At 32.1% G+C, this 26,277-nt stretch overlaps 1 protein-coding gene across 1 annotated transcript; it reads right to left on the minus strand.

Annotated features, from left to right (window-relative positions):
• Positions 1–802: 802 nt before the first annotated feature.
• LOC136989882 (monocarboxylate transporter 13-like) lies at positions 803–25,877 on the minus strand. The gene is made up of 4 exons (XM_067288174.1): positions 25,516–25,877; positions 25,249–25,392; positions 6,773–7,636; positions 803–1,032 (listed from the first exon to the last, which is right to left on the minus strand). Exons 1-4 carry the CDS (start codon positions 25,706–25,708, stop codon positions 884–886), a joined length of 1,350 nt encoding a protein of 449 aa, XP_067144275.1. The 5' UTR covers positions 25,709–25,877; the 3' UTR covers positions 803–883.
• Positions 25,878–26,277: the final 400 nt, after the last annotated feature.

Below are 26,277 nucleotides of genomic sequence, written 5' to 3' on the forward strand. Positions count from 1 at the left end.
TTTTTAATTCATATGATAGAAAAGATGAAATTTTAGTAATAAGACATTGATAAAATAGATGAAATATCACAAGTTATTTAATATTTTAAACTGGACTTATTCCGCTATATTAACCACAGAGATATTTATTTTCCATTTATAGTCACATCACTGATAAAATTTCTTGCAAGTCTTTTTAAATTGATGTTGCAATTCTGATCATTTTGCAACATTCCAGAGATTATTTTAAAATAATATATAAATGTCTTAATGAATTTATTAAATCTCTATCCTTACAGCTCTTTGTTCATAATGAATAATGAGCCTTTTATTTAAAATGTTGCTTTAGAAATATAAACAATTAAAAAAATAATCGAATGTTATAGTAACCTTGACCTCCTAAATTTATATAACGCCATTCATTTATTATCAAATTTATAAGCGTATCTGAATAGAAATGGACTATATGCAGGGGAATGAGTTTAGAATTTATGGAGATAATTATGCAGTGAGCTGAATTAATTTAGATACGGAGAATAGGTTTAGAATTTCTAATGCTTAATCTAGAAAAGCAAACATTGCTTTAAAGTGAACATTTACCATCGAACCTTCCCCGAGAAGACTGTTATGAATTCCGTTTAAGAAAGAATTAAAAATCAAAATATTTGAATAAATGATTTAAATCAGAATATTTTAAATTTATAAAAGTAAACGAAGAAAAATAAATAAGAGACATAAATAGAATATAAATATTTAATCGTACCAACTGGTTTCTTATAATAAAAGTAATAATAACCATTCTCCACTTTCAAAAATAAAAAAATAAAAAAAAATAGTACAGTTTCTAAGCAAGTTTAAAAATAAAATTCTAGAATGGTATAAGCAAGTTTTTATTTTTTAAAAATTAACCGATTCTTGTTTGTAAATTTTGTTTTTGAAAAGTAATTGTTTGAACAATCCATTGTATAATCCACAGTAGACCACATATCAAAGAGGCAGCGGACAAAACATAAAATAAGTAGTCGTAGTTACCACTTCTATCCCTGAAGTGACCTAGAGATGAGAGGGAAATAATATTTAATCATACAATAGCCTATTGTTTAAATAAGAATCAAATCAAGATTTAAAAAGAATAAAATTGTAAATGGATAATTGAACTACTGAATTAAAATATAGATCTATTGACTTTTTATTTTTCCATTATATAATTGGTGATATATTAAGTTTAGGCTACTGTTTAGATCTTTTTTTTTAATATCAGGGTTAAATTCTTGCGTTTGTAAGCATTATAATTTATTTTAAATCAGATAATAACTTTATGTTTAATTAAATAAAGTTTGCTTCGAATAAAAGATCCTATAAGTCTATATGTCATTTACAGTTGAACTTCCAATAACGACTATCCTCCTAAGAACAGTCACCTCTAAACAGCGGCTATGTTTCAGGAATTTTTTAAAATCAAAAATGTACACAAAAGAATCAACGGCCATTTTTTATGTTTCCTGGTCGTTGTTTAGAAGTTTGACTGTATTTTAAAATATTTTTATATTTAAATATACAGACTTATTATAAAATTAAACATCGTTATTATTTTTTTCGCCCTATGGACACTAAGGCCTTTATATCATGTTCATCGTAGCCAGGTCTACTATACAGACGGTGAGAAACTACACCAGGGTCGTCGAGAGGGGAACCAGTAATTTTTTTTTCCGGGGTCACAGAAAACTTAGAGGCCCTGAGTGGTTCCTATACCTATAAATTAATTTTTATTTTTACTAACAAAAACTGGGATCTCTAAGACTGTTTTTTTAATTAAAAAAGAAACATTTTATGTATTTCATTTGTCCAAAAAAGAAGCCCGTGCAGAGGCAAAAGGGATCCATTCTACCCGGACTGGTCCTGCACTAGACCCAACATATCCGGGACAAGATTGGATTGTTGGAATAAAACTACGCAACACATGGACGATCCATCCCAAGGGAGGACTTCTCCCGAGAGAATTTTTCGTGAAAAATTGGCCGTTATTTAGGTGTTATACATGTAAAGAAAACCCGGAAAATTCCACGTAACCAGTCCGTTGGCGAGGCGCGAATCCTCAACGAACTACTAGTGTTCAGTGTTTTTTTCTAGTGATGTAACGAATAGTATATTCGGCTCAGGCCGAATACCGAATATTTGGCCAGGAGCGTGGCCGAATGGCTGAATATTCGGCCAAACTATTCGGCTTGATTAACGCATGTACAAAAATTGGCGCGCAAACCGTATTATGGCAAGGATCGCGCACCCTACTCTCTATTGGCCCGCTGTCACTACGATTTTTTCTTCCAGTAGGTCTAAATTATTTAAATTAATTAATTAAATTATAATTATTAAAGTTAATATGAAATGGAGTCTAACGTCTATCTCTAGTGCCGAATTGGTTTATAATTTATGTGATACCGTAAATAGCCCGATATGATTCGGCAGTTGTTGGTATTTAGATGTAAGTTATAACTTATAAGTTATTTTATTTGCAATCGATCTTTTTAACTATTTAATTAAACACTAAAATTTTGTTTTTACTACGTATTTGTAGACTGAATAGTACCCTAAAGATATACTTTGGTGGGGACATATGGTCTAGTTTCTCCCCAGTTGTAGAACAGTTCAAATATATTATTGGGGGGTTTCTATTTGTAAAGTTTTGTGATATTTTGTTGCTATTGTTTTTGTCAATATTTTAAAAATTAACATGATTTCAAATGTTATCTTTTGCATATAATGAGAAATGCTCATTCTTTGCTTTATATATAAAATAAATTATATATTAGTTACTCATCTTCTTGAAATAGATAAATAATTCTTTCATTAAATACGATAAGTTTCAATAAAATGTTTTGTAAATCATTTTAAAACATCGTAAAAAATATTAAAATATACGCGAATACGAATATAACATAATTAACTAAACAATAACATTAATGCCCGATACATTCTAACCTACACGCCATCAATGCCATAAGATATCGGGCTAGATAAAGGCTATAATATTATTTAATTACGAAATAATACTAGAGTTTTTTTTTTTTTTTTAACTCTTTCCGCCCTGTGGGCACTAAGAGGGCCTCTTTTAGTAGGCCCATTATGGGTTCGGCCAGGCCCACAATGGGGCGACCGGGTGGTGAGGGACGGGGCCCGACATATCCGAACGGGCCACCCCCCGAAAAATTCCTGGGGATTTTCGACCCGTTCGGATTCGATCCCGGGTCCCCCAGAGCGGTAGGCTGCCATCTCGACCGCTCGGCCATCCGGCCGTCATAATACTAGAGTTAGATGCTAATTCTTATTAACTTTAATAATTATAGTTTAATGTCAGTATTAATAAAAGTTACCAAAATGATTAATTTACTGCGTTTTTGTTATTTCTTACTCCTGTTTTTAGGTCGGCCTTTCGGTATTCGGCCGGGTAGTAACCGAATATTCGTTACATCACTAGTTTTTTCCCATTCCGTCACTGGTAGGCTATATTTGGGACGGACTTTCCAAGAAAAACTTCAGGGGGAAATTGCTCGCGCGGATTTGATCCCGGGTTTACCAGAGCAGTAGTCTGACGCCTAATGTGCCTCGCCATAGCCATACGCTCGTCTATTTTTTTTTTTTTACGATGAATAGGCTAATGCAGATTATAGTATACCTCTTTTACGACCTTATTGGTTCCTAAAAAACTATCAAGCCAGTTTCCATAAAATGAACATTTCTAAATTATTTTTCATAAACTAATGTCAAATTGATATTGTTTCTGAAAATACACTTATAGCAGCATAATATAACACAGAGATGACCGTGTAAAACATGATTTCAGTTATAATAAAATAACTTTTAGCAGTTTTAAAATGAGAAATAGTAAAACGAGATCTACCGTACTTCGAATCGCTCTTAGTTATCTGTTTATATGCCAATTTATAAACATAAATGTATCAATTTTAAATTTAAAATATAAAATATACGAAAATGTGAGATTCTAAAATATGGTAATATATTAAATTACTGAGTAAAACGCCAAAATTTTTATATACAAGGCAGTCGTAATTTAAAAAAAAAAATTCAGCACTGGGTTACTTAACTTTCCAGGCAACAACATTTAAAACTGCGTGTGGCGCCATTTGTCACGCTATTTTATTAAAAACCTTTTAAATAATTAATTATTGTAAAATGGCAAAAAGTTAGAATGCCGGCTACCATTCGAAAAAAATTCGTAAAGACACTTACATCACCGCGTGCACTAACTCGCGCTTTCACAATTTCTAAATTTTCATTCATAAAACCACATAATGGACCCGGAAACGAAACTATCTGAGCCATGGAGGATGCCATGTTGCTTTCCACCGTAAACTACTGCTACAAGCGGCCGTTTTTGCCGTTTGACGACGCGCACTCCCACCGGAATTTAGGAACGCGTTCCGCAGGAATTTTTAAACGGATGTCGTTCGCGCAGAGTTACGCGGAGGAATAAAAGAACGCATGCTTTCACATAGGACACGCGTATCGCAGTGGATGCAGCTTGGCAAGACATATCTCAGGCAATCATTAATCGCCTCATTGATAGTATTATAGCGGCCTGTGTAGCTAGCTGCCCGTGGAGGCTATGTTCATTACTGAATAAACAGTGTCTGTTGCATATTTTTGTTTTTTTAATTATTCACATTTCTCTGTCATCTCTACCAGTCCAGCAATGTGTATGTGGCTACGGGCATTTCTTCGTAATGTTGCTATTTCACTTTTGAGGAGTGTATAACAGCCGGAAACTTAATAGATGTTCAGAGCTCAGAAGTTCTTTTTACATTCAGAACTATTTGGAAAATTTTAGCAAATTTGGTATATTGTGCATACTATCTCGAGTAGGCTATACTGTTTCGATTTTCGGAAAAATATTACTTAAAAATTTAACCACTAGGGCAAAATTTGGAGCTGCTTCCCCTTAATTATAAAGAATTTCGGGTATAAAAGGAGTCTCATAAACAAGATTATTCCGAGTATTAAATATAATTAGTTCTAAACTACAGTGGCAGTTAAAAGTAAGTGGTCAAGTGAAATAATGCCAAGTATAAACAATACGTTACTTGCCGATGCAAATTTACCAACAATAACATGTGAAACTATACAAATATCTAGAAGAACACTATAATATCAATTATAGTTTTTGACAAATAATAATCTCCAAATTTAGAAAACAATGCCTAACAAAACGCCATGTTCAAAAGTAGCCACATCAATAAATCGTTATACAAATCGGAGAAAGAATCAACCTGATCAGTCAAGGTCGTTTTAGCATTGCTAGAGAGCGCATGGGCGGAGTTTCAGTAAAATTACGCCGTGTTGGACAAACTTGGATAAAATAATCGCGCCATATGATGTCGAAATCTGGAGAACTTCATGTGTCTGTGATCATCGTGCTGGAGAAAAGCATCAGGGCAATCGCGCGAGAGAGAAATTTATCCTTCAAAGATGTTCGCAAGATTATAAAAATGGAATGATTCGGCATCATCCAAAGTCTTTATCGTTCTGGCTGGCCACGATGCACAACGTCACGAGAATTCTGCATCATTCGAAATTTTCGTAAAGCCTCCGCTAACCCACAAGCTTTCTCTCAGGCTATCCGGAAGAGCTCTGGCGTTAAGACACATTGCCAACTGTCCGTCAATGAGATTGATTTTAAAGGATCGTCGCGTGCTGTTCAAAATGGACAGCACGCGACGAAGTGAACGTTGCGAAGAGAAGCTTTTACAGAGTGCGTTTTCAAAGGAGCATTTAGAAAAATCTGAGTTTTGGAGTAAAGTGATCGATGCAACATCGAAATTTTACTTTTCAGGCTCGAGACGGTGCCAAATTGTAAGACGAATGAAGAACGCCGCCTACAAACCTGACAACTGTCTTGAGACTGTAAAGCATTCCCTATACATGATAGTAAGGGGGTGTTTCTTTCGTTGTGGATTTGGCCTACTAGCAAAAATCAGCGGTTGCATGGTTGCGAAAATGTATAGGGCGATATTAGAAAACAATCTTCGTTCTTCAGAGGAAGATGCAATCATCAACAACAATTTTGTGTTTCAACACAACAACAACTCGAAGTATTCGTCCAAGCTTGTCAAGTATTTTTTGGCTTCCTAGGGGTTTGAGGTGCTAACTTGTCCGCCAAGTCCGGATTTGAATCCTATCAAAAATCTTTGGGAAGAGCTAGATCGAAGAATCCTAAAATCTAAAAGAAAAAGCATGCAAGTCTACTGGACGCCCTTATTCGATGAATGGAACAAGATCAACATCGAAGTTTTCGAAAAACTGGTGGATTTGATGCCATGGCTTTTATAAGTTGTCAGAGAAGCCAAAGGTGGGGCAACGCAGTAATCTTTTGTTTATTATATGTAGGTAGAATAAATCCGGTATTATTCAGACTAACTACTTACTTTTGACATCGGGGTATATAAAAAAACCGTTGATTTAAATACAACAATAAGTATAAACTTAACAATGATCACAGAATACATATGGAACTTGCGTAGTTTCATAATTTTATCCAGTTTTTAACAAAGTTTAGTTTGTGCATGCAAACACGACATTTTTCTCCATTTTGCATTACGACCACTTACTTCTGACTGCCACTGTATATAATTACATCAATCTATAATTACCTAGAACTATGCCTATATATAAAGAAACATTCAGTTAGAATAATCTTCCGACATAATTGAATCTTTAAAATAAATAATTTAAATTATATTTAAAAATATTTTTATTAAAATGAATAATGAATATTTACCTGTTAAAGTAGGAGTCACGAAAGCTCCACAACCATTAAAGAAAGTCATTAGACCAACTGCTGTTGGTAAATTGTCCAAACCTAAATACTCTTCTAACAATGCAAAAAACACGATTAAAGTACTTCCAACCAATACACCATAAATTACAGCAACTACGGATAAATGAATGTAAGTTCTCATCCACGGTGTTATACTAAGGATGGCGCCAATAATGATCATGGTAACCATAACTAAATGTCTTCTTTTAACAAATCCTCGGTCAGTAAGCCATCCAGAACTTAAACGACCCACCATATCAGATATAGAAAAAGTAGAAATTAAAAACGATGCATCGTTTTCTTCTATTTTTAAATCCATGGCAAAATCCACAATAATCATTAAATATGTCATATAACACAAGAAAAATATTATATAATTTAAAGATATTATGACAAACATTGGATTTTTTGCTACCATAATCATCATATTTACATGCTGAATGAATATGCCAGATGATTTATCTTCCTTTAGTTCATATTGAGAATTTCTTTTAATAAATGGATCTTCTACATTTTTATAGTTTTGATATGATTCAGTTCTCATAAATGTCATAGTTTCTTCTTTGAACATATTACATTTACTCTTGTTGATAGGAGGCTTCAATAGGGCTATTCCAACTAGTGAGTTTAATATAATCCCGCTCATAAGTAAAAAACAGCCGGATAACGCATACTCTTTTAACAAATAATCGATTAATGGCGGCATTGCAAATGATCCAATTGTTGCACCTGCACATGCGATGCCAACGGCAGTAGTCTTGTGTTTAACAAAATATTGGTTAATGATAACAGGAAGAAGTGTCATTAACAGGCCAGTTCCGAAACCTAAAATAATAATAACTATTTTAATTATTTATTATAAAATGTGTTAATTATAAAAAATATAAACGTTATAAGCCTTTTTTGTAAAATGGCTTATAAGAATTTAAGATAGGCTATATTAAATAGGGAATTACATATTCTATTAAATAAAATTAGGAATTCAGGCAAAATTGATAATGAAAACTATAATAAAATATACTTTTTTACAGTAGAAATTTGTTTATCAGGCATCCGACAATCCGCAATGTCAGGTAATCCGGATTTATAACTTTTGTCAATCGCATTTGTACATTTTTTAAATCATATGTATACAGTATGCTACTTGTCTGGAAAATAAATATATGCACAAGAACCATTGTTAAGGTTAATTTTGTGCAATAACCTGTTCATTAATGGACGTTTTTGCCGATTATCCAATCAATTACACTATAGTCAAGCACTGTATAATCTCCTGACTGATTAAAAGCATTAAAAGCACGTATAATTGGAGGTATTGGAGGCATCAAACAGTGCATCGATATAAAGTATATAGAAATATCTGCAACGTCCGGTACTTTCTGCTATGTATCGATGGTAGAAACATCGATTGTCAACGGCAATGAATAAAATTCCATGATGGCGTCTTCTGTGAGTTAGTTTAGCCACTGGCAGCAGGCGCTCATCAAGAATATTTTTATTCCGGTTTTTCATAATAACCTACACGAGATAATTTAGTTGTTGTTTTTATATAATTGCGCAAATTTATTATTGTACTCAATAAAGTTAATAACGAGAAATTATGTGCTTAAAAACAGTAAAAACAAGGATCACATGGTCCATTGGTATCTCGATAATCAAACATTCGAATAATGCGGTCTTGGTGAAAAATATCGAGAAATATAAAAAGACTGTTATAAACTTGTTATAGGCCTACATTTTTCTTCGTGAAATTAATTAGTACTATGGGCAGCCATAACCATTGACGGTTAAACCCATCGCACAGCACTAACGTTCGAATAGCATTATGAGGTAGCAAAGAGAAATTTTCATATAAATTTTTATTTGGTTACTTACATCATTTCCTATTTGAGTTTTAGGAGTTACCTAAATTAGATCTCGGCTACTATTTTAACACTCCAAATAAGAATTTCGTTTACATGAACTCGTAGTAAGATTTGAATGATGAATGGAATTGCATCCCACTAAAAATTTTAGTTCCATTTATAAACAGATAATTATTTAGGATTTATCCCTATAAATGGATCTTGGTAGAAAAACAGGGAAGCAAAAACTTTTCTTGTAAGCATCTGTAGTACGCAAGATCAATAATGTTTAACCACTCCGCCACTGATGGGCCATAGTACAAACTGAGTAGAGAACTCAGAGGAGGAGGAAAGATAATTTTATAAAATCAATCTGACAATAGACCATAGTTTTTAAATACAGTGTAATAAAATAACAGTATGTTTGCTTAAATAACTAGTGCTTAATTTTTCTCTGGAAGCAGAAATTAGAACTACTAAGTATTATGATAGTTCAATCAATGTTAACTTGCTTATAATTAAAATTTAAAATTAAAAAATTACAAATTAAAAAGCAAGCAAATTTATAAAACAAAAATTTATGAAAATACTAAAAAAATTAAAATCAAATTTAAATTTATTTGAATTTTTTCATTTTTGTGAAAAACAACACTAAAACACTTCTTATAGTTATGTCGCAAAAGAAAAGCGTTGCAATTAATTTTTAAAAATGTAAGGGTTCAAAAACTACAGGCAAAATTAATGCAAAATTAAATAAATAATAATTAATAAATAAAAAATATTAAAAATACTTATAAGAACTAAAAGTAAATTAATACTAAATAAATTACTATTCAAATTTTTAATATTACCATATTGTATCTGTAGAGCTTATCATTACTAAATAAATTAAACCTAAAAATAATAATTAAATTAAAAAATAATCAAACAATAATTGAAACTCTAGCCTTCACAACGAAATCGAAACCGAAACTAAAACTAAACCTAAAATTAAAAATAAATCAAAGTTAATTAATTAAAATTAAAATAAAATCAATTGAAAATTAAAACAATGTCTTTAAAAACCGTTTAAAAGTTGTTTTTTGAAATTTTCAAATTACAAATCAAATTATCAATAATTTTTAAATTTACGTTATTTGTGAGGGGCGGTGACGGAACATTGTGCTTTTTATATACTGTATATACAGAACAGATTATTTTACTATTATTGTTATTTCGTAAAATTGACTTTCACATACTCTAGAATCTAGAATATAAATCCACCAAGTATTAATGTAATTTGTTCATTAGATCTGGCTTCAATCAACAACAAATAGAGGAAGTTTAATTAGTGCATAATTATACAATTATATGTTACCGAGTACATTCACACTGTATTCACAGTATATGTGTAATGTATTTACTCGATACATCCTAGTCATATAATTAATAAGTGTTCTAATGCAGTATGTTAATTGTTTGCATTACACGAAAGTACAGTGATACGTACGTCTATGTAAAACAATTAATGAATTACAAAAATCTGGTAATATTTATTTATTCTACATGCGTTTAAAATTTCAAACTTTGCATAATAATAGTATTGCAATACTTTCCTTTCTCCTTTTGCTTTTCGTGTCAATTGACGCTTTTTTAGATCATATTTTCCGCATCACGAATTATAGTTAATAGAAAGTGACCGTTAATCAGATGTTGGATAATCGAGTTTCTATTGTATTTTATTAAAATCAGATTATACTGATGGTGATTTTAATAATGACTGTTCTATCATTATATCAAGTAGATAACATTGTTATTTTAGTATAAATCAATAACATTAAAATGCCGAATGCCTTATTGAATTTTACTTTCTTGGCTGTTATGTATACGTAAGTATAGGAAATATTGGAAACGTCAAATTTGACCATCCGAATTTTTTACAAATCGACACTTTTTTGAGGCTTCCTGAAAACGAAAAAAGGGGGGAAGTCCGTGTGTATGTGTGTGCGTGAGTTAATATCTCAGAATGGAGTAAAGATTAAGAAAAGAAATTTGATACGCAACTTTTATATAAGGGCATTGGTTAAATTTTGATAGTTTTCATTAAATTTTAGTTAAAGGTCGAGGGGCAGGAGAGTTAAAGGGGGTCACGTGTCATAGCTCGACTTCAGTCAGACTTAATGAATATTTTACTTATTAGCATTTATAGTTTTTATATAACACATATCTACATTCAAAATTAAGCTTTTTGTCATTTTATAATGATTAAAAGTATAGAAAGTTTTTGTAACAAAATCTCATAACAGATGGCGTCACACACAATTTTATTTTTATTATGATTAATAATATAAAAGTTATTTTTAAAATAAAATCTCACAGCAGTCGGAGAAGTTAGACAACTCGTTGTTAGATTCTTTTATTTATAGTAAGGTCGTGCATTTGAAGTAGAGTAGTAGTTCGTTAATTCCGGACCTACGGGACCAGAGTGTCAAATTTCCGGGTTTTTTCTATTCTCGAAAACTTCCATAAGTTAGCCTATATGCAATATGATCATTATGAACATTTCTACGTGCAGTACAGTGAATAGATGACTCCTCATAAAGACCATTTTTACTCGGAACTATTAGTGGTCACAAAGTAGGAGTTTTACAAGTGTACGGTGCAGTACACTCTTGATTTATTTACAAAATCAGTCTGAAGATGATGTAGTGCAACACTATACTGCATTAACATTAATTGGAAAAGCCTGCTAAAACTTTAATGAACACGTTATTGCACAAAATCAACATTAATCATGATTCGGCTGCTTACAGCCTAATATTTATTTTCTTGTGTACCCACAGAAAGAAAAGAGTTAAAAATGAAAGGAAAAAATAACCCACGATGTGTTCAAACAAATTCTGATGGCGGAATACAAGCATGCAAGATTATTGTTGAGCAATTTCGGATTGTCGGCTACTTTTCAGAGGGTGTCCGATTAAAAAATTTCTACAGCCAATTGTTTAATAAAAGATTTTTCTTTTAAATAAGTATTAAGACTATAAAGTTCGTATTAGTAAAAACAATCTCTTACTTAAAAAACTTTAGAATAAATCATAAATATAATATATGAAGCTATTTTGTGAAAATTATGAGTAAACCTTTATTCAATTTTCTCCATAATTAGACTTAATAAGCACAAATGTAACAGGAAATGATACGATCTATACATGAATGTGACATTGATACAAAGCAATCAGCAGTAAATAAAGGAGTGACAAGTCTAATTATATATACTTCAAGGATAATTAAGCCTATATTTAAAAGAGTTTTATATTTTAAAAGCGTTTTGAAAAATAGAAGCGAATTCAAATTTTTCTTTCTAGTTTTTTCACCCTGTGACCACAAATAGGACCTTTATAACTGACCCATTACGAGTTCGACAGACATGCGCTGAAAGTCAGCCAAGTGATAAGAGACAGAGCACGGACAATCATAAAAATTTCAGTGGCAGAGTTTTTCGTTTTTTACTTTCGGCGCCCTGCCTATAGGTACTAAGATGTCCTTTTTAGCAAGCCCTTCATAGATTCGGCTAGGTGGTGAGGAACTGGTCCAGACATATCCGAGACAGATCATCTCCAAAAAAATTCTTGGGGTTTTTCTCCTGCTCGAATTCTATCTTGGGTCCCCAGAGAGGTAGGCTGATGTCTTAACCTCATTGGCCATTCGGTCGTCATGTAATGTAGTTAAATAATAAAGACTGTTTCTGTTACTTCACTAACATTCACATCGATAAATTTTTTTACTCAATAAGCTTTTAATGGAGACATCTAGATGGCAGCACAGAAAGAACATCACACTTGAAAAATCAGGAGTTAAATTAATGCTCAGGATGGACGATGCTGTTTCGTGATTGATTCCTCTTATTGCAGGTGTAGAAATTTAGTTAACGATTAAAATGTTGTTTAAAAACATATTATATAATCTTATATATGCAAAACATTTGTTTATAATTTTTAATACCAACTTCTTATATGTGTTAGCCGGCATAGCTATTTATAATTCCAACTCACATCAATCAAACGTACTGGATGAATGTACTTCTTCTGATATAGCCTTAATCCTTCCAGTTAATTTCTTTTACGTTTGTTCTAACGTTTTCGGCCCACCCTGGGCCATCCTCAGGAATATAATGAATGAACGTGTAGAATTAGAACGTATACATCGAATGCCTTCCGATTCAAATTACTGTGAAACGGTTTAATTTGTTGAAGGAACATTCTCTCGTGCTATGACGCTAAGGCACGTGAGAAAATCTCGGTGAAAATTTACTACATAATCGTTAAAATGAATGCTTTACGACTCAAATATCTTGTGATTTCCCTTCATAGCAGTATTTCCACGCTTGTGAAATGCTAGCCGCATCTTTATAGTTAACGCATGTGTTTTTCAATCCAGCCTTGTAAATTTCTAGTGTTTCCATTATTCTAAGCTGGTCTGTGCGGTGGGTGAGTCTTATGATACGAGCATTTCCTAGATCCGCAGTGATACCAGGTTCCGTAGTTGCCCGCGCCAGGGCGGTGGTATATTTGCGTTTCTCTATGTCGTACCGGTGTTCCTTCAACCGTTGTTGCAGGGAGCGTTTGGTAGAGCCTACATAGACCATGTTATTATTAAATCTGCTGTCCCACATAGGGATCTCATACACTCCTGGAGCGTGATTTAAGTCTATTGGGTCCTTTCCATTGCGGAGTAGGTCATATACCGATGGTGGCCTACAATATGCCATCTTGGTTTTTGTGATGTTTGAAATTTGTCTATATATTCCATCAAGGTGGCTGTTATAAGTTACAACTTTCCTCCTTATGTTGTTATCCTCCGGCCCCACCACTTCTGCGCTGCCTGTTGTTTGAGATCCCTATGTGGGACAGCAGATTTAATAATAACATGGTCTATGTAGGCTCTACCAAACGCTCCCTGCAACAACGGTTGAAGGAACACCGGTACGACATAGAGAAACGCAAATATACCACCGCCCTGGCGCGGGCAACTACGGAACCTGGTATCACTGCGGATCTAGGAAATGCTCGTATCATAAGACTCACCCACCGCACAGACCAGCTTAGAATAATGGAAACACTAGAAATTTACAAGGCTGGATTGAAAAACACATGCGTTAACTATAAAGATGCGGCTAGCATTTCACAAGCGTGGAAATACTGCTATGAAGGGAAATCACAAGATATTTGAGTCGTAAAGCATTCATTTTAACGATTATGTAGTAAATTTTCACCGAGATTTTCTCACGTGCCTTAGCGTCATAGCACGAGAGAATGTTCCTTCAACAAATTAAACCGTTTCACAGTAATTTGAATCGGAAGGCATTCGATGTATACGTTCTAATTCTACACGTTCATTCATTATATTCCTGAGGATGGCCCAGGGTGGGCCGAAAACGTTAGAACAAACGTAAAAGAAATTAACTGGAAGGATTAAGGCTATATCAGAAGAAGTACATTCATCCAGTACGTTTGATTGATGTGAGTTGGAATTATAAATAGCTATGCCGGCTAACACATATAAGAAGTTGGTATTAACCCTAACGAGAGCTAGAGCTAAACTTATAATTTTTAATTTTATTTAAAATTATAACAATTTATTTCAAGAAATGATAAGCTTAGGCCTATAACCTAAACATAATTTCTGATACAAGCTATCTGAAAAGTCTGGAACTAAGAGAATTTACACTAAATTTGCTTTATTGTTAATTATACGTTTACTGTCACTTACAATATGACTCAAGGTGTCCATACTGAAGTTTCTCGCATTTTCTAAGTAGGCATTGTATGTTTTATGGGGTTCTTTCCTTTATAATCTAACATTTACAGGGATCAGAAAACGAAGAAATTTTAGGATGTGCGCACGGAGTCATTATAAATGAGAGTAGACGTAGAACGAGCAACAAAGCAAATTTTATGTAAATATATTGATTCCAGACTTTTCGGGCATACTATTGATAGAAATATGTTACAATAAACCAGAAACCATTTTTTTTCTATTCTCCGTTTTAACTCCCTTTTTGAGATTACTTTATTACTAAATTATCGTAATTCATGTATTTATGTTAATATTAACAGAAGTATGCAATTACCTTTAATCCAATTATAGATATTCACAGCGGATAGCCAATATTTGATGGAATGGCGAAAAATGTAAAATAAAAGCATACATTTTAATTAAACTTATGTTACGCTGTTATTTATTATTAAGGTGTAAGCATACCGTTCTGGGGGCCGTGATCGAATCCAGGCTGTCAAAACTCCCCAGAAATTTTTTCGAGGCGGTCTGTTTCGGATGCAAATGTTTTACAACGGCGTATCACATCATCCCTATTTTAAAACTTTGCTTCTAATTACAAAAGAATCGAACTTCCAACGAGCTCCGTCAGCTCGCTTTTCGTGTTGTGAACTCCACTTACTGGAATGATCGGATCTGTGCGAAAGATCAAATACGTTGTTGTAAAAACAATTTTCGTGCAGGATATGTCAGACTCAGGAATAGATTTAGGAGAGATCCACAGGCCACAGCTGCACCTCACTTCGGGAGGTTTTTCCCGATAAAGCTGGGCTGAGTTTCCCGGCTTTATTCGGGATAAAAATTTCGCAAGGCATATCGTTTCCTTTCTGCATCTTTTTAAAGATTTCTGAATCCGCTATTACCTCATAGGCCATCCCTATAGTGTACCTACGAATCCACGATGGGTATGGGATTTTGCCATAGTGTTCACAGGACGGAAAGAGTCAAGAATGGAAATGGAACAAATTATACTATCACCAATTAATCATAAAATATCTCTGATACTGTGCATATTAATAAATATTGTAGCATTATACTTACATCATCAAATGTTTCAAAAAAATGTAAATCTTGATACATAGGCCTAATTGATTTTACTGGCAATAAGTTTTTGATTTATGCCTTTTTACAATGAAATATGGCAATATCTCTTCAATTAGTAGCTTTATTTTTTATTGAAGATTTTTTTCATACACTTTACTCAATTGTAGGAATGTTATGATATTAGTTACAGTATTTATTTAATGAATCAATGTAGCAGAAATGAAATTTAGTATATTTCCATTATTTCATTGTGTTTTGATAAAAACCGACCAGTATATTTATATATTCTAAAATCTTTTTAAAGCAAAAAATTATTTTAAAATAAATTATTTAAATAGATACTAAAACTTTTTTAGCCCCGTAACTCTTAACAAATAATTAAACGTTCTCTTCTCAAGCTTATCTCATTTAATTTCGTTTAAAAAATTAGTTTTCATAGTTGATAAGACGCAAAACCGGTAATTAATGACCATTCTTTTAATATATAAAAACATAAGAAAAAAAAAGTAATAAAAATTATTTATTCTTAAATGTTTAATGAAGTGATTTATTAATCAGTAAATAACTTTTGTTATTCCGTGTAAAAAATATTAATGAATAGAAATTATTTGGAAAAAAGAAACGTTTTTCTCTTAAAAGTTTTATTTTATTCTTATGTCTTTTGTTTTCTGTTACATAGACTCAAGCCTGTTTAGATCAGGGCCGTCTAGGGAAAGCGGAAACTTGAAATTTTTCCCGTCCGGAGAAAATTTAGGGCCTGGTACCCTGGTAACTCTATAAATTAATGTTATTTTACTAACAGAAAAGATCTGTAAGATTTCCTTCTATTAAAAAAAAAAAAAAAAAAAAAAAAAAAACATTCTACATATTTCATTGGCTCAAAAATATGGCAAATGCGACTCACTAAGAAGCATAGGGAGTCCGCTATACTCCGGGTCCCCTACAAAGCTTTCGACAGTCCTGTGTTTTATATAATAATCTGAAATAGAGTCGAAAATCCGCAAAGAATTTTTCTGGATGATCCGTCCCTCACCATCCGGCCGTTCCTTTGTGGACTTAGCCGAACCTATGACAGATAGGATTTTAGATCTCTATTAATGCTTATAGGGCGGAAGGAATAAAACAAAAGTTTATCTCAATGAGATGATTTGGTTTGAATCCGGTAGAAACTTTCAAAATTTATCATAGATTGTACGAGTAAGGACATTCCTCCACCATCCTTAATTCACGCTAGTCGACTGCAATGTGGGTCGGTTGACTCTTAATGGACATAACATGTTGTTTTCTTTTTTTAATTAATAGTTGATATAATTATTATAATTGTTTTTTACTTAGGAAATTCAACAGATTGAAAATTAGAAATTATCTAAAAATTATAAATTTACTTAAAAATGAGATTTTATTATAACGGTTTTATTACCATATTTGCTAGCTTAATATCAGTTTTATAACTTTATTTATCTAAAACCAACTTTTCAAATGGGTAAATGTCATGTTTACATAGTTTTGGAAATTTCTGACGTAAGGTATAAATACTTTTCTAAAATAGATTTAGGAATGTTTATGTAGAAAAACAAAGCGTCTATACAGATCAAGGGAGTTAAAACAGCGTTTTGTGCTCGAAATATCCTGAACACACACACACACACCACACACAATATCCAAGGAATCTAGAAGTATCATTATACCTCTGAGCTTTTAGCACTATCAATAACAACTAAAGGAATTTTATACAAAGGAAGTATTTATATAAATATACATATATACGTATGTGTGTATAACTGTATTTTTTGTAATTACTATAAAACATTACTTAATTTAAATAATCTTGTGATAAATAAATTCTAATACAATAACACAAAAATTCAATTACGGGTATTTTAAAAAATTAAAAAGTTTTAATGACTTCCTTGAAGTTTTTAACGACGTGTTCATTTATTTTGAAATCGATTCTGAAATTGTTGCAAAAGTTTTTGCTTAATATCTTAAATTAATGTCTTGTTTGTAGAAATATTTTCTATTTATATTAGTCTCCAGATTTCACAATACATTTTTTGAAATAATTTTCCAAATAAATATTAAAAATAAAGAAATAAAAAGCAGTTTATATAGTTTCAGTTTTTGTATAAATCATTGAATTTAAGTATAGTTACATCTAAAAAATGACAGGACGTATCGGTATAAATTTATTATTTCTCGTAATAAGCAATGTAAAAGACTAAAATTTATTGGGCTGTTATTTGGAAAAATCGTAAACCTATAAATTCCTACTGTCGTCCGTCTGTCTTTCCCTAATTTCGAGAATGGAGTTAGATAGATGAAATACAAGATCAGATATGAAAAGATTAGAAGTAAGAATGTCCTGATTAACTACATAAGAACATTGAAGCAAACCGAAGGTTACATTATTTGAATTCAAAACTTTTCCCTTGAAATGCGTTAATAGATGACCGGCATGATTCCATTGCTAACAGGAAAAGTATGATGTAAAGGGGCAAGCCACTACTAATTTGAGGCGGAGAGCGAATATTTTAAATTAAATAAATTAAAAAATACGATTAAAAATTGCAGCCCGGCATTGTGACGAAAAGTAATTGCTCGTGTATTTATTAAAACTGTATTGAAATTTGTCATATTTGTATTTTGAAAATGCAATTCGGGAGTTTGAGAAAAAGTTAGAAATAGATTAAGACAGTAGCATAGAACAGAACTGAATGGAGGTAAAGGTGGAACCAAGACCGTCAAGAGCTTGTATAGGATATGGATGTTAGAATGGGCTCTTTCTGCCCCTTAGCGTGCCTCTTTTGTTATGAACAAATGAAATACATTGAATGTTTTTTTATTAATAAAAAGAAGTCTTAAAGATTTTAGTAAAAATAACATTGATGTATAAGAGGGCTACGAGCCCTTACGTTTTCTTCTGACCCGAGGCTAAAATCCTCAGTTGTACCCACCTCTCGACTGGCAATTTAATCTCACGTGACGTGGCCAGCCTGTTGGTGAAGAGCGAACTCACGATCAGTGAGTGGGTTGTAGGTTCGATCTTATGGATTCAGTGGTTCCATCCATTCGGCACTTTTCTTGGGTGAAAGGAGAATTGATTATATTGACAATTTTAAAAATATGTTTAGATAAAACATATTTGTTACTCTAGTAAGATGTTTATCGGGGATTACCTATTAACATTCTTGGAAATTTATCAAGAAAAATAGACTTGACTGTAATTAAAATTTGGAAGAAATTCAAAAACCTAATTTTTTCCGTATTTATTAGATTTGTTTTCTAAAACTTCGCTTTAGAATTTAGAGCAGAATAAAAACAACTCATTATTTAATTTTAGCATCAATAAAAAATAAATATGTATTAAAAATAATCTCAAAATGATTATAAGTCAATTTACAAAAATGATAATGAATGGAATTGCATCTCACTAATTAAATATTTTAGTGATATTTACAAATAGAAAATTATTTACGATTTATTTTTTTATCAATAGATGTTACTAGAGACACAAGTTAAGTGGCTCACATGTGGCCGATTGTATAATACCACCGAACACTTATAACCTGGTAAGTCGCGAATTCGCACCTGACTAGCCAATTGGAGTTTTTCAAGTTTCCTTCACGTGTCTAACATCTAATAGGAGCCAGTTTTCTACAGAAAATTTTTGTGGGAGACATCCCTTGACAGATCGTCCAAGTATTGCGAAGCCTTACAACATCAATCCAATTTAATCCTTATTTCTTGTAAGCACGTGCAATATGGAAATCAGCACAGATATTGAATATACGTAATTATATGAACACTAGTTTGAATTATGATCCCTACATAAAACTTATTAAGACCCTACAGTAACACAACATATTTTCTGACATAACACTCTTGACTTCTTAGTGCTCACTGAGCGGAAAGAAGTCTAAAACCAAAAAAAAAAAAAAAAATCAAATCAACAATATATAAAAAATTAAACAAGATGACACAGCAATTAACTTCTGATGTTCAGCGTGTAGCTGTTGAATTCTATGGTATTAATGCTAATTAAAGTTTTATTAAAATTTGTAAGTTCTTTTCCCTTTTCAGATTTTTCAGATTTGAATAATTGTAATTTGTAATTTTTATTAATAATTAATTTCATTGTTGTAATTAGTGAATTGAAACTGTAACATTTGTTTTATATTTGTATTATACTTTTTATTTTGTAGTCAGAAAATCCAGTACGTTTATAACGCTTCTCTCTTTAGGCACTAAGAAGGCCTTTTTTAATAGTAAAAACCTTCACTGCAGCGGCCAAGTATTTTTCGGATATATTTTTCGGGTTCCGTCTAGTTGATTCGACATATCCGAAAAATTCCTGGAGGTTTTTCGATCCATTCGAATTCGACCCCGGATCTGGGTGATAGGCTGTCGTATTACCTGCTTAGCCATCTGGCTGTCAAAATCCAGTATTGGTATTTCTAGTTCAACAAGTTTTTCATTTTTTAACAAACTTTAGTGCGGGTTTTTTGTTTCCAGTTAGCATTGCGGTCATTAAATTAAAGTATGCATACAGTACTGTACATAGCTGTAAAATACGTGGAAAAATGTAAAAATACGTGAAAAAATAATATATATATATATATATATATACACGTATATATAAACATAAATCATCGTGAATGTTGATTTTGTGCAATAACATGTTCATTAATGTTTTTGCATGTTTCTCATAAAGCATAGCACAGTATGTCAATTAATTAGCAGATGAGCCCGGCATTGCTCAGGCAAAAAATAACAATAAACATTAAGATTATTAGATTCTTTTGTACCTCTAACCCTTCTCTTATATTATATTATATTGATTTACGTGGTATATAACTATGAATGTTATCTACGTAAGGGTTTAAAACACAAAATGACTAATATCACGTATTTTAAAAAGACTTCTAAAATGCCCGAAAAACTCCACATGACTAGCCCGTTTGCCATGCCCGAATCTACGACTAACTACCAGAGTTCGGTGGTTTTATGCAATCGGGTGCTTATTAGAATTAAGAAAGTACCGTTCAGAAATGAAAAAACCCGAGTCGTTAGATGTGGAAAATTAAATAGGTATAGATAGATTTTTCACAGGGTAACACTTTGGATTGCAGTCAGGCAAGTGCTATAAGGTACTGTCTCAGTAATGATATAGCGTGTCTATTTCGCGCTATATCATTGTCGTAGTAATTAAGTGAATATAATATATATATATTTTTAAAATAACATTCTTTTTTATAAGAATGATACTTAGTTTATTATTTTGTTAATTTTTTTGCCAATACATGCGTTACATGTAAATCAGCAAATCAAATGTAAATAGAAATTAATTAATTTACAGAAATCCAATCAATATTTTGGAGTGAAATGTACGACATTATCTAAGCTAGGGGTATATAAAAGTGACTGCCGAGTTTCGTAGCAATCGATCAACCGGCCTAGGAGTGTATAGAGAACAAACAAACAAACAAACATTCTTATTTATATGCATAAGCTAGAAGGTTAATATACAATGTGTTATCTACGCACCGATTAAAGAACGTGCATAAACAAATCGGAAGCATACAGTAGCATGTCGGGTAAATAATATACACCAATCAATGTCTTTTCGTTCATATTGTATATATCATACATTTCAACATCGGTTAGAGAGAATTTTTTTCATAACCTAAATTTCAACAAATTAAAGTTCACTGAGAGAAAATTCTAGGTTAAGAACATTTATTTGTAAAGTACAATTTCTAATTCTTTAAAAGTAAATTTAACTCTTATATTAACCTATTATAATTTTCAAATATTCCCTTTTAAATTTATTTTCTATTAAACTTATATTTTTAATTTTAAAAAGTCAATATTGGTAAAGTTGCAGAGAATTTATTAAAACATTTATTGTTTTAATGTAGAATTAATGAGAAATTTTATGAAATTTCTCAAGTAAAATTGTCCTTATCATGTCCTTATCACAATTCTATTAATCAAATTGTTTATTTAAGCAATACAAAAATAGACTAACTTAAAAATAATTGTTATTACTTTAACTAAGAGAAAAAATTATACCAATTAAACAGATATTTTTATAGTTAGTTGATTGATTTCGTGGGTGGTAACGCAACGTATGGGCAATCTGCTAAGAGGGGATTTCTCCCGGAAGAACTTTCTATTGAAAACTGGCCCGTATCTAGGAGCTAAACATGTAAAGAAAACCCGGAAAACTCCATGTGGCCAGTCCGTTGGACAGGCGCCAACTACTGTACTAGTGTTCAGTGGTTTTATCTACACTGCCAATAGAAGCTTGGTATTTTTATAATAAATGGATACAATAGTTTTTTATTATATACTGTATCAATTAACTCATGAAATATATCTAAATTCAATACAATCTTATTTCTGTAGTTCATATACTACTGTTTGTCTAAGAAAGGGTGGCACGTGATGACATATTTTTCAGGTGCCAAGAGTGGTAAGCTCGATCCCCAGACCCTACCGTTCTGGTATATCGAATCTGGACGAGCAACTCCTCAGGAATCTTTCGGGAGGTTGATCTGTCATGAATACTTCACCCCATTTTCCACCATCCGGCCGCCCCCTATCGTGGATCTGGACGAACCCACGATAACTATGATCTAAAAAATCTTCTTAGTGTCTACTCGGTGGCAAGAGTCAAATAAAAGTTTTTTTTATAACACCCTCTTAATAAAATTACCAATATTCTTAATCCATTTTCCAATATTATTTTATTAATGTTTTTACTTGTTTTATATATATAATTGAATCGCAGCGAGTGAAGCGAGCAAGTTTTCTTGGCAGTAACTCAAATTGTCAAATACCTGACACACATTTTGCGAAGTAATCGCTTTACCGATTTGAACAAAATTTTGCTCATTAATAGAAGTAATAAAGTAGCGTATCGTGACGGACGTCGAATTTTAAAATTCAACTTAGAATGGGAAATATTGGGTTGAAAGGTCATCCCTGTGTTAAGTCGATGGGAAAATTTTGTATTGTAAAAACGTAAACAAACGAGCAAAAAAAAAAAAAAAAAAAAATTTGGCAAGAGCTTCGCCGGGGAGCGCCCCCGGCAAAGTTCTTGCCAATTTTTTGGGTGTACTATAGATTACTCCCTATGGAATTTCAGGACTTTGATTATATATTTGAACTCAGGGGACCGAGACGAGTTCAACGGTACCCTATTTTTTGACCGGAGACGAAAAATAAAAAAAGTTATCACACTTTTTAAGTTACCATACTTTTTTAATGCTCTCATGCAGACGGCACCGTAGTTGTTAGTATTGCCATCTTGCGGTAAAGTCTGCAAACCGTGACGTCGGACTACGGTCATCTTCCGGAGGGTAAACACGCGATACGAAAGCAGAGAGAGCGACGCGACTTCCGATCATCGCGCGATCGCAAACATGGCGGCTGTTCCCACTGTTCGCGCTCCCGACTGACCTCTCGTACGGGAGCCACCACACGCCGCCATGTGCTAAACTAGTGATCGATTCACGGTAGTTCTTGAACAAAGTAAAAAAAAGGGGGAAACGTCTACTAAAGGCAATTTTAACGGCAAGCACGCGACTCCCTATCATCGCGCGATCGCCGGAAAAAAGTGTGATAACTTTTTTATTTTTCATCTCCGGTCTAAAAATAGGGTACCGTTGAACTCGACTTGGTCCCCTGAGTTCAAATATATAATCAAAGTCCTGAAATTCCATAGGGAGTAATCTATAGTACACCCAATTTTTTTAATACCGCTCTTTTTTCTTTTTTTTTTCGAAAAATTAACCATATATACCTTAACTTACATACGTTGACGTATTATACCTTGTACTACTTTTATTATGTAAGTTAATAAAGTTTTAAGACAAAGGTAAGAATTTACTGCTAACACAGAATAACACAGAATAACTGCTCATTTTAATTTTGCGCTCTCTAATGATCTTACTTGAGTTTGCAAGCTGTTCTTACACTTTAGTCAGGGACAAAGTTGTACCGTACTGTACATGGAATGTACAGGGAATGTATGTACCATACATTCAAGGATGTGTAGGGCCAGAACGACATTTTGGCACTTCTTTTCAGGAACAGAACGCGTTCCTGGTCTTTTTTAATCGATTGTCATAAGAAACAAAATACTAAAATTTTCCTAAATAAAGAACTCAGTTTAATTACTCTGGAGATGTGATAAAGTCCCATGACCGAAAGTCTGAAATTTTTCATGTTTTGTTTGCTCTTTACTGCGAGCGTTTCAGTACTTTTTTTTTAGAAAAATACCACCGTATACATTCTATGACAAATTAACATCAAGAATATTTCCCTTTTAAATATATGATGGATGACTAAAACTATAAAATAATTTGAATCTTGAACACTCCTAATTTTAAACGTAGGTTGTTTCTATATGACGTCGCTGCGCTTCTTTCAAATATCTTCTTCACGAGGACAAACGATAGTTCCATATTGATTAAAATCATCTGTTTCATATTATGTTGCCGGAAGTAATAAAAATTGGAGATTAGCTGATGGATTTCCGTAAACAAACGTTTACAAGCTTTTGATTACATCGTATATTATCAACAGTAGAAACAAAAACAATTTAATTTATAAATTTATAATCAGTTAACCGCATAGAATAAAAGTAATATTGTACACTAGTGAATGTTTATTTTTCATGAAGTTACAGGTCATCGTTTTACTAATTATACATAATAATATTTAATAATTAAGAATAAGAATAATTAATCTTCCATAACAATAATAGTTATAGAAGTTTAAGAATTTTAACTTTCAGACATCATTTGTGAAATTTAATGAATTATTCATAGCATCGTCCATTTTTTCATTATAAACTCTCCGCTTCGTGTGCTTTCTTAATCATAATCATTTGGGTTCGGTCAGGCCCACAATGGGTACGGCTAAATAGTGAGGGACGGTGTCAGACTTCCGGAATAGATCACCATGAAAAATTTTTGGAGAGTTGCTCGACTCTTGGATTCAATCCCGGATTCCCAGAAAGATAGGCTGACGCCTTAACTGCTTCGGCCATCCGACCGTTAGCGTTTACCATTTTGAATTATTTAAATAAATTGGGCCGGATTTACAGATAAGCTAAATAAACTATATTTTGGGCAATATTTTTCAACTTATTTTCTAGTAGTGGCACCCCACTTAGAAATTTTTTCTTGCGGTAATTCTGTTTATTTATGTATTTTAATACGGATTTTAAATATATGTACAATTACTTTAAATTGTATATTATATTTTAAATAAAATAATTACAAAGGTAATAAAGGTAAATAATTTATAATTTTAATTACATATGAATATACAATAACTTTTAACAATAAACGCAAAAAAAGTTATGGTGCTATTCATCATTATATTTCTCGGAATCGCCGAAAGTGTCATTACGGTACCCTAGTATCCACAGTACCCAGGTTAAAATTTATTGTCTTAAGACCTCAGACTACGAGGATACAGTTTAGGGCTTCATGTTTTTAAACCTCTAAACCTACTATGTGGCTGAGGAATTTTTATATGTTATTATAACTTAGGACCTCAATAAGTCTAAATCGCCCTGTGAATAAATTCTGATCGTGTAATTATAACACTAAGAAAATTTAAATAATGTTTTGGAAAAAAATAAATTAGAAATTTTAAAGACATTTTAAAAATTAAAATACATTACAGTATATAAAAATGCTTTGAATATTCATTACTGACCTTGCAAAATTCCAAAAAATAACGTAATATAAGTTGCATCGGTTATTACGTAGCACATAAAATTTCCTAAAGTTGTAATTGCTGCTCCAATAAACATAATGCTACGAATGGACCAATGATAACTTAGAATACCTGCAAGAGGCCCTAAAAATATTTCAAATTTAATTATTGTATTTTTTTTTTTTTTTCAAATAAATTTAAAGTATGAATATTTTAAAATTATAAATAAAGTTTTACACAATAATTTTAAATTAAGTGAAATCTTACCTGTTAGATTCCATATCGCGATACGTAAAGTGAAAGGCCAAGATGCTTCTTTACGGGTTATAAGAAAGGTATCAATTAAGGCAACGTATATGATCCCAGCGCATCTTACTAATCCTTGAACTACAAAACTTATCCAACAACAAGCAGCTGCAATAACCCAACACCAACCGACATCCTTTTCTACATTCGACATCTCGAAATATAAATATTTTCTTTGCCACTTCCCCCATTTAAACTGGAAATTCTTATTAATCTCGAGTTGAATGCCGTATTATAATTCATGACGTCACAAAATTTCACACTGAGTCTTCTCTTATGTAACTGTGTTGAAATATCTCATACTGTTTCAAGTTATTTATTTATTTTATTTTTCCTGCAAATATTTTATTTTCTCCGCAATTCTGTTATAAAAGAAATTGTTTTAAGTTTAAAAAATATTTTTAAAAAGTTTTAAAATACTTAAATAAATTATAAAATTTTAGATATTTGTTAAATGTAATAAATTTTAAAATGAGGAAAATTAACGTTTTATCATATCTTAATAAATTGAATATTAAGTTAAATGGGGAAAATGTAGAAAATTTCTGTATAAAATATTAAAATAATGATTTAAAGGTCAATGACCAGATTTATACATTGAAAGTCGTTCAACTTTGATCCAAAGGGTTACAAGTTAAATTTATTTTAAACTTATGCTCTATATAAATGATGCCAAAAGATATGTTTAGCATCTTTTTTAAAGATAAAAGCTGAACATTGGTA

The sequence above is a fragment of the Centruroides vittatus genome, unplaced genomic scaffold, assembly GCF_030686945.1.
Source record: "Centruroides vittatus isolate TY-2023 unplaced genomic scaffold, ASM3068694v2 scaffold_769, whole genome shotgun sequence".
NCBI lineage: Eukaryota > Metazoa > Arthropoda > Arachnida > Scorpiones > Buthidae > Centruroides > Centruroides vittatus.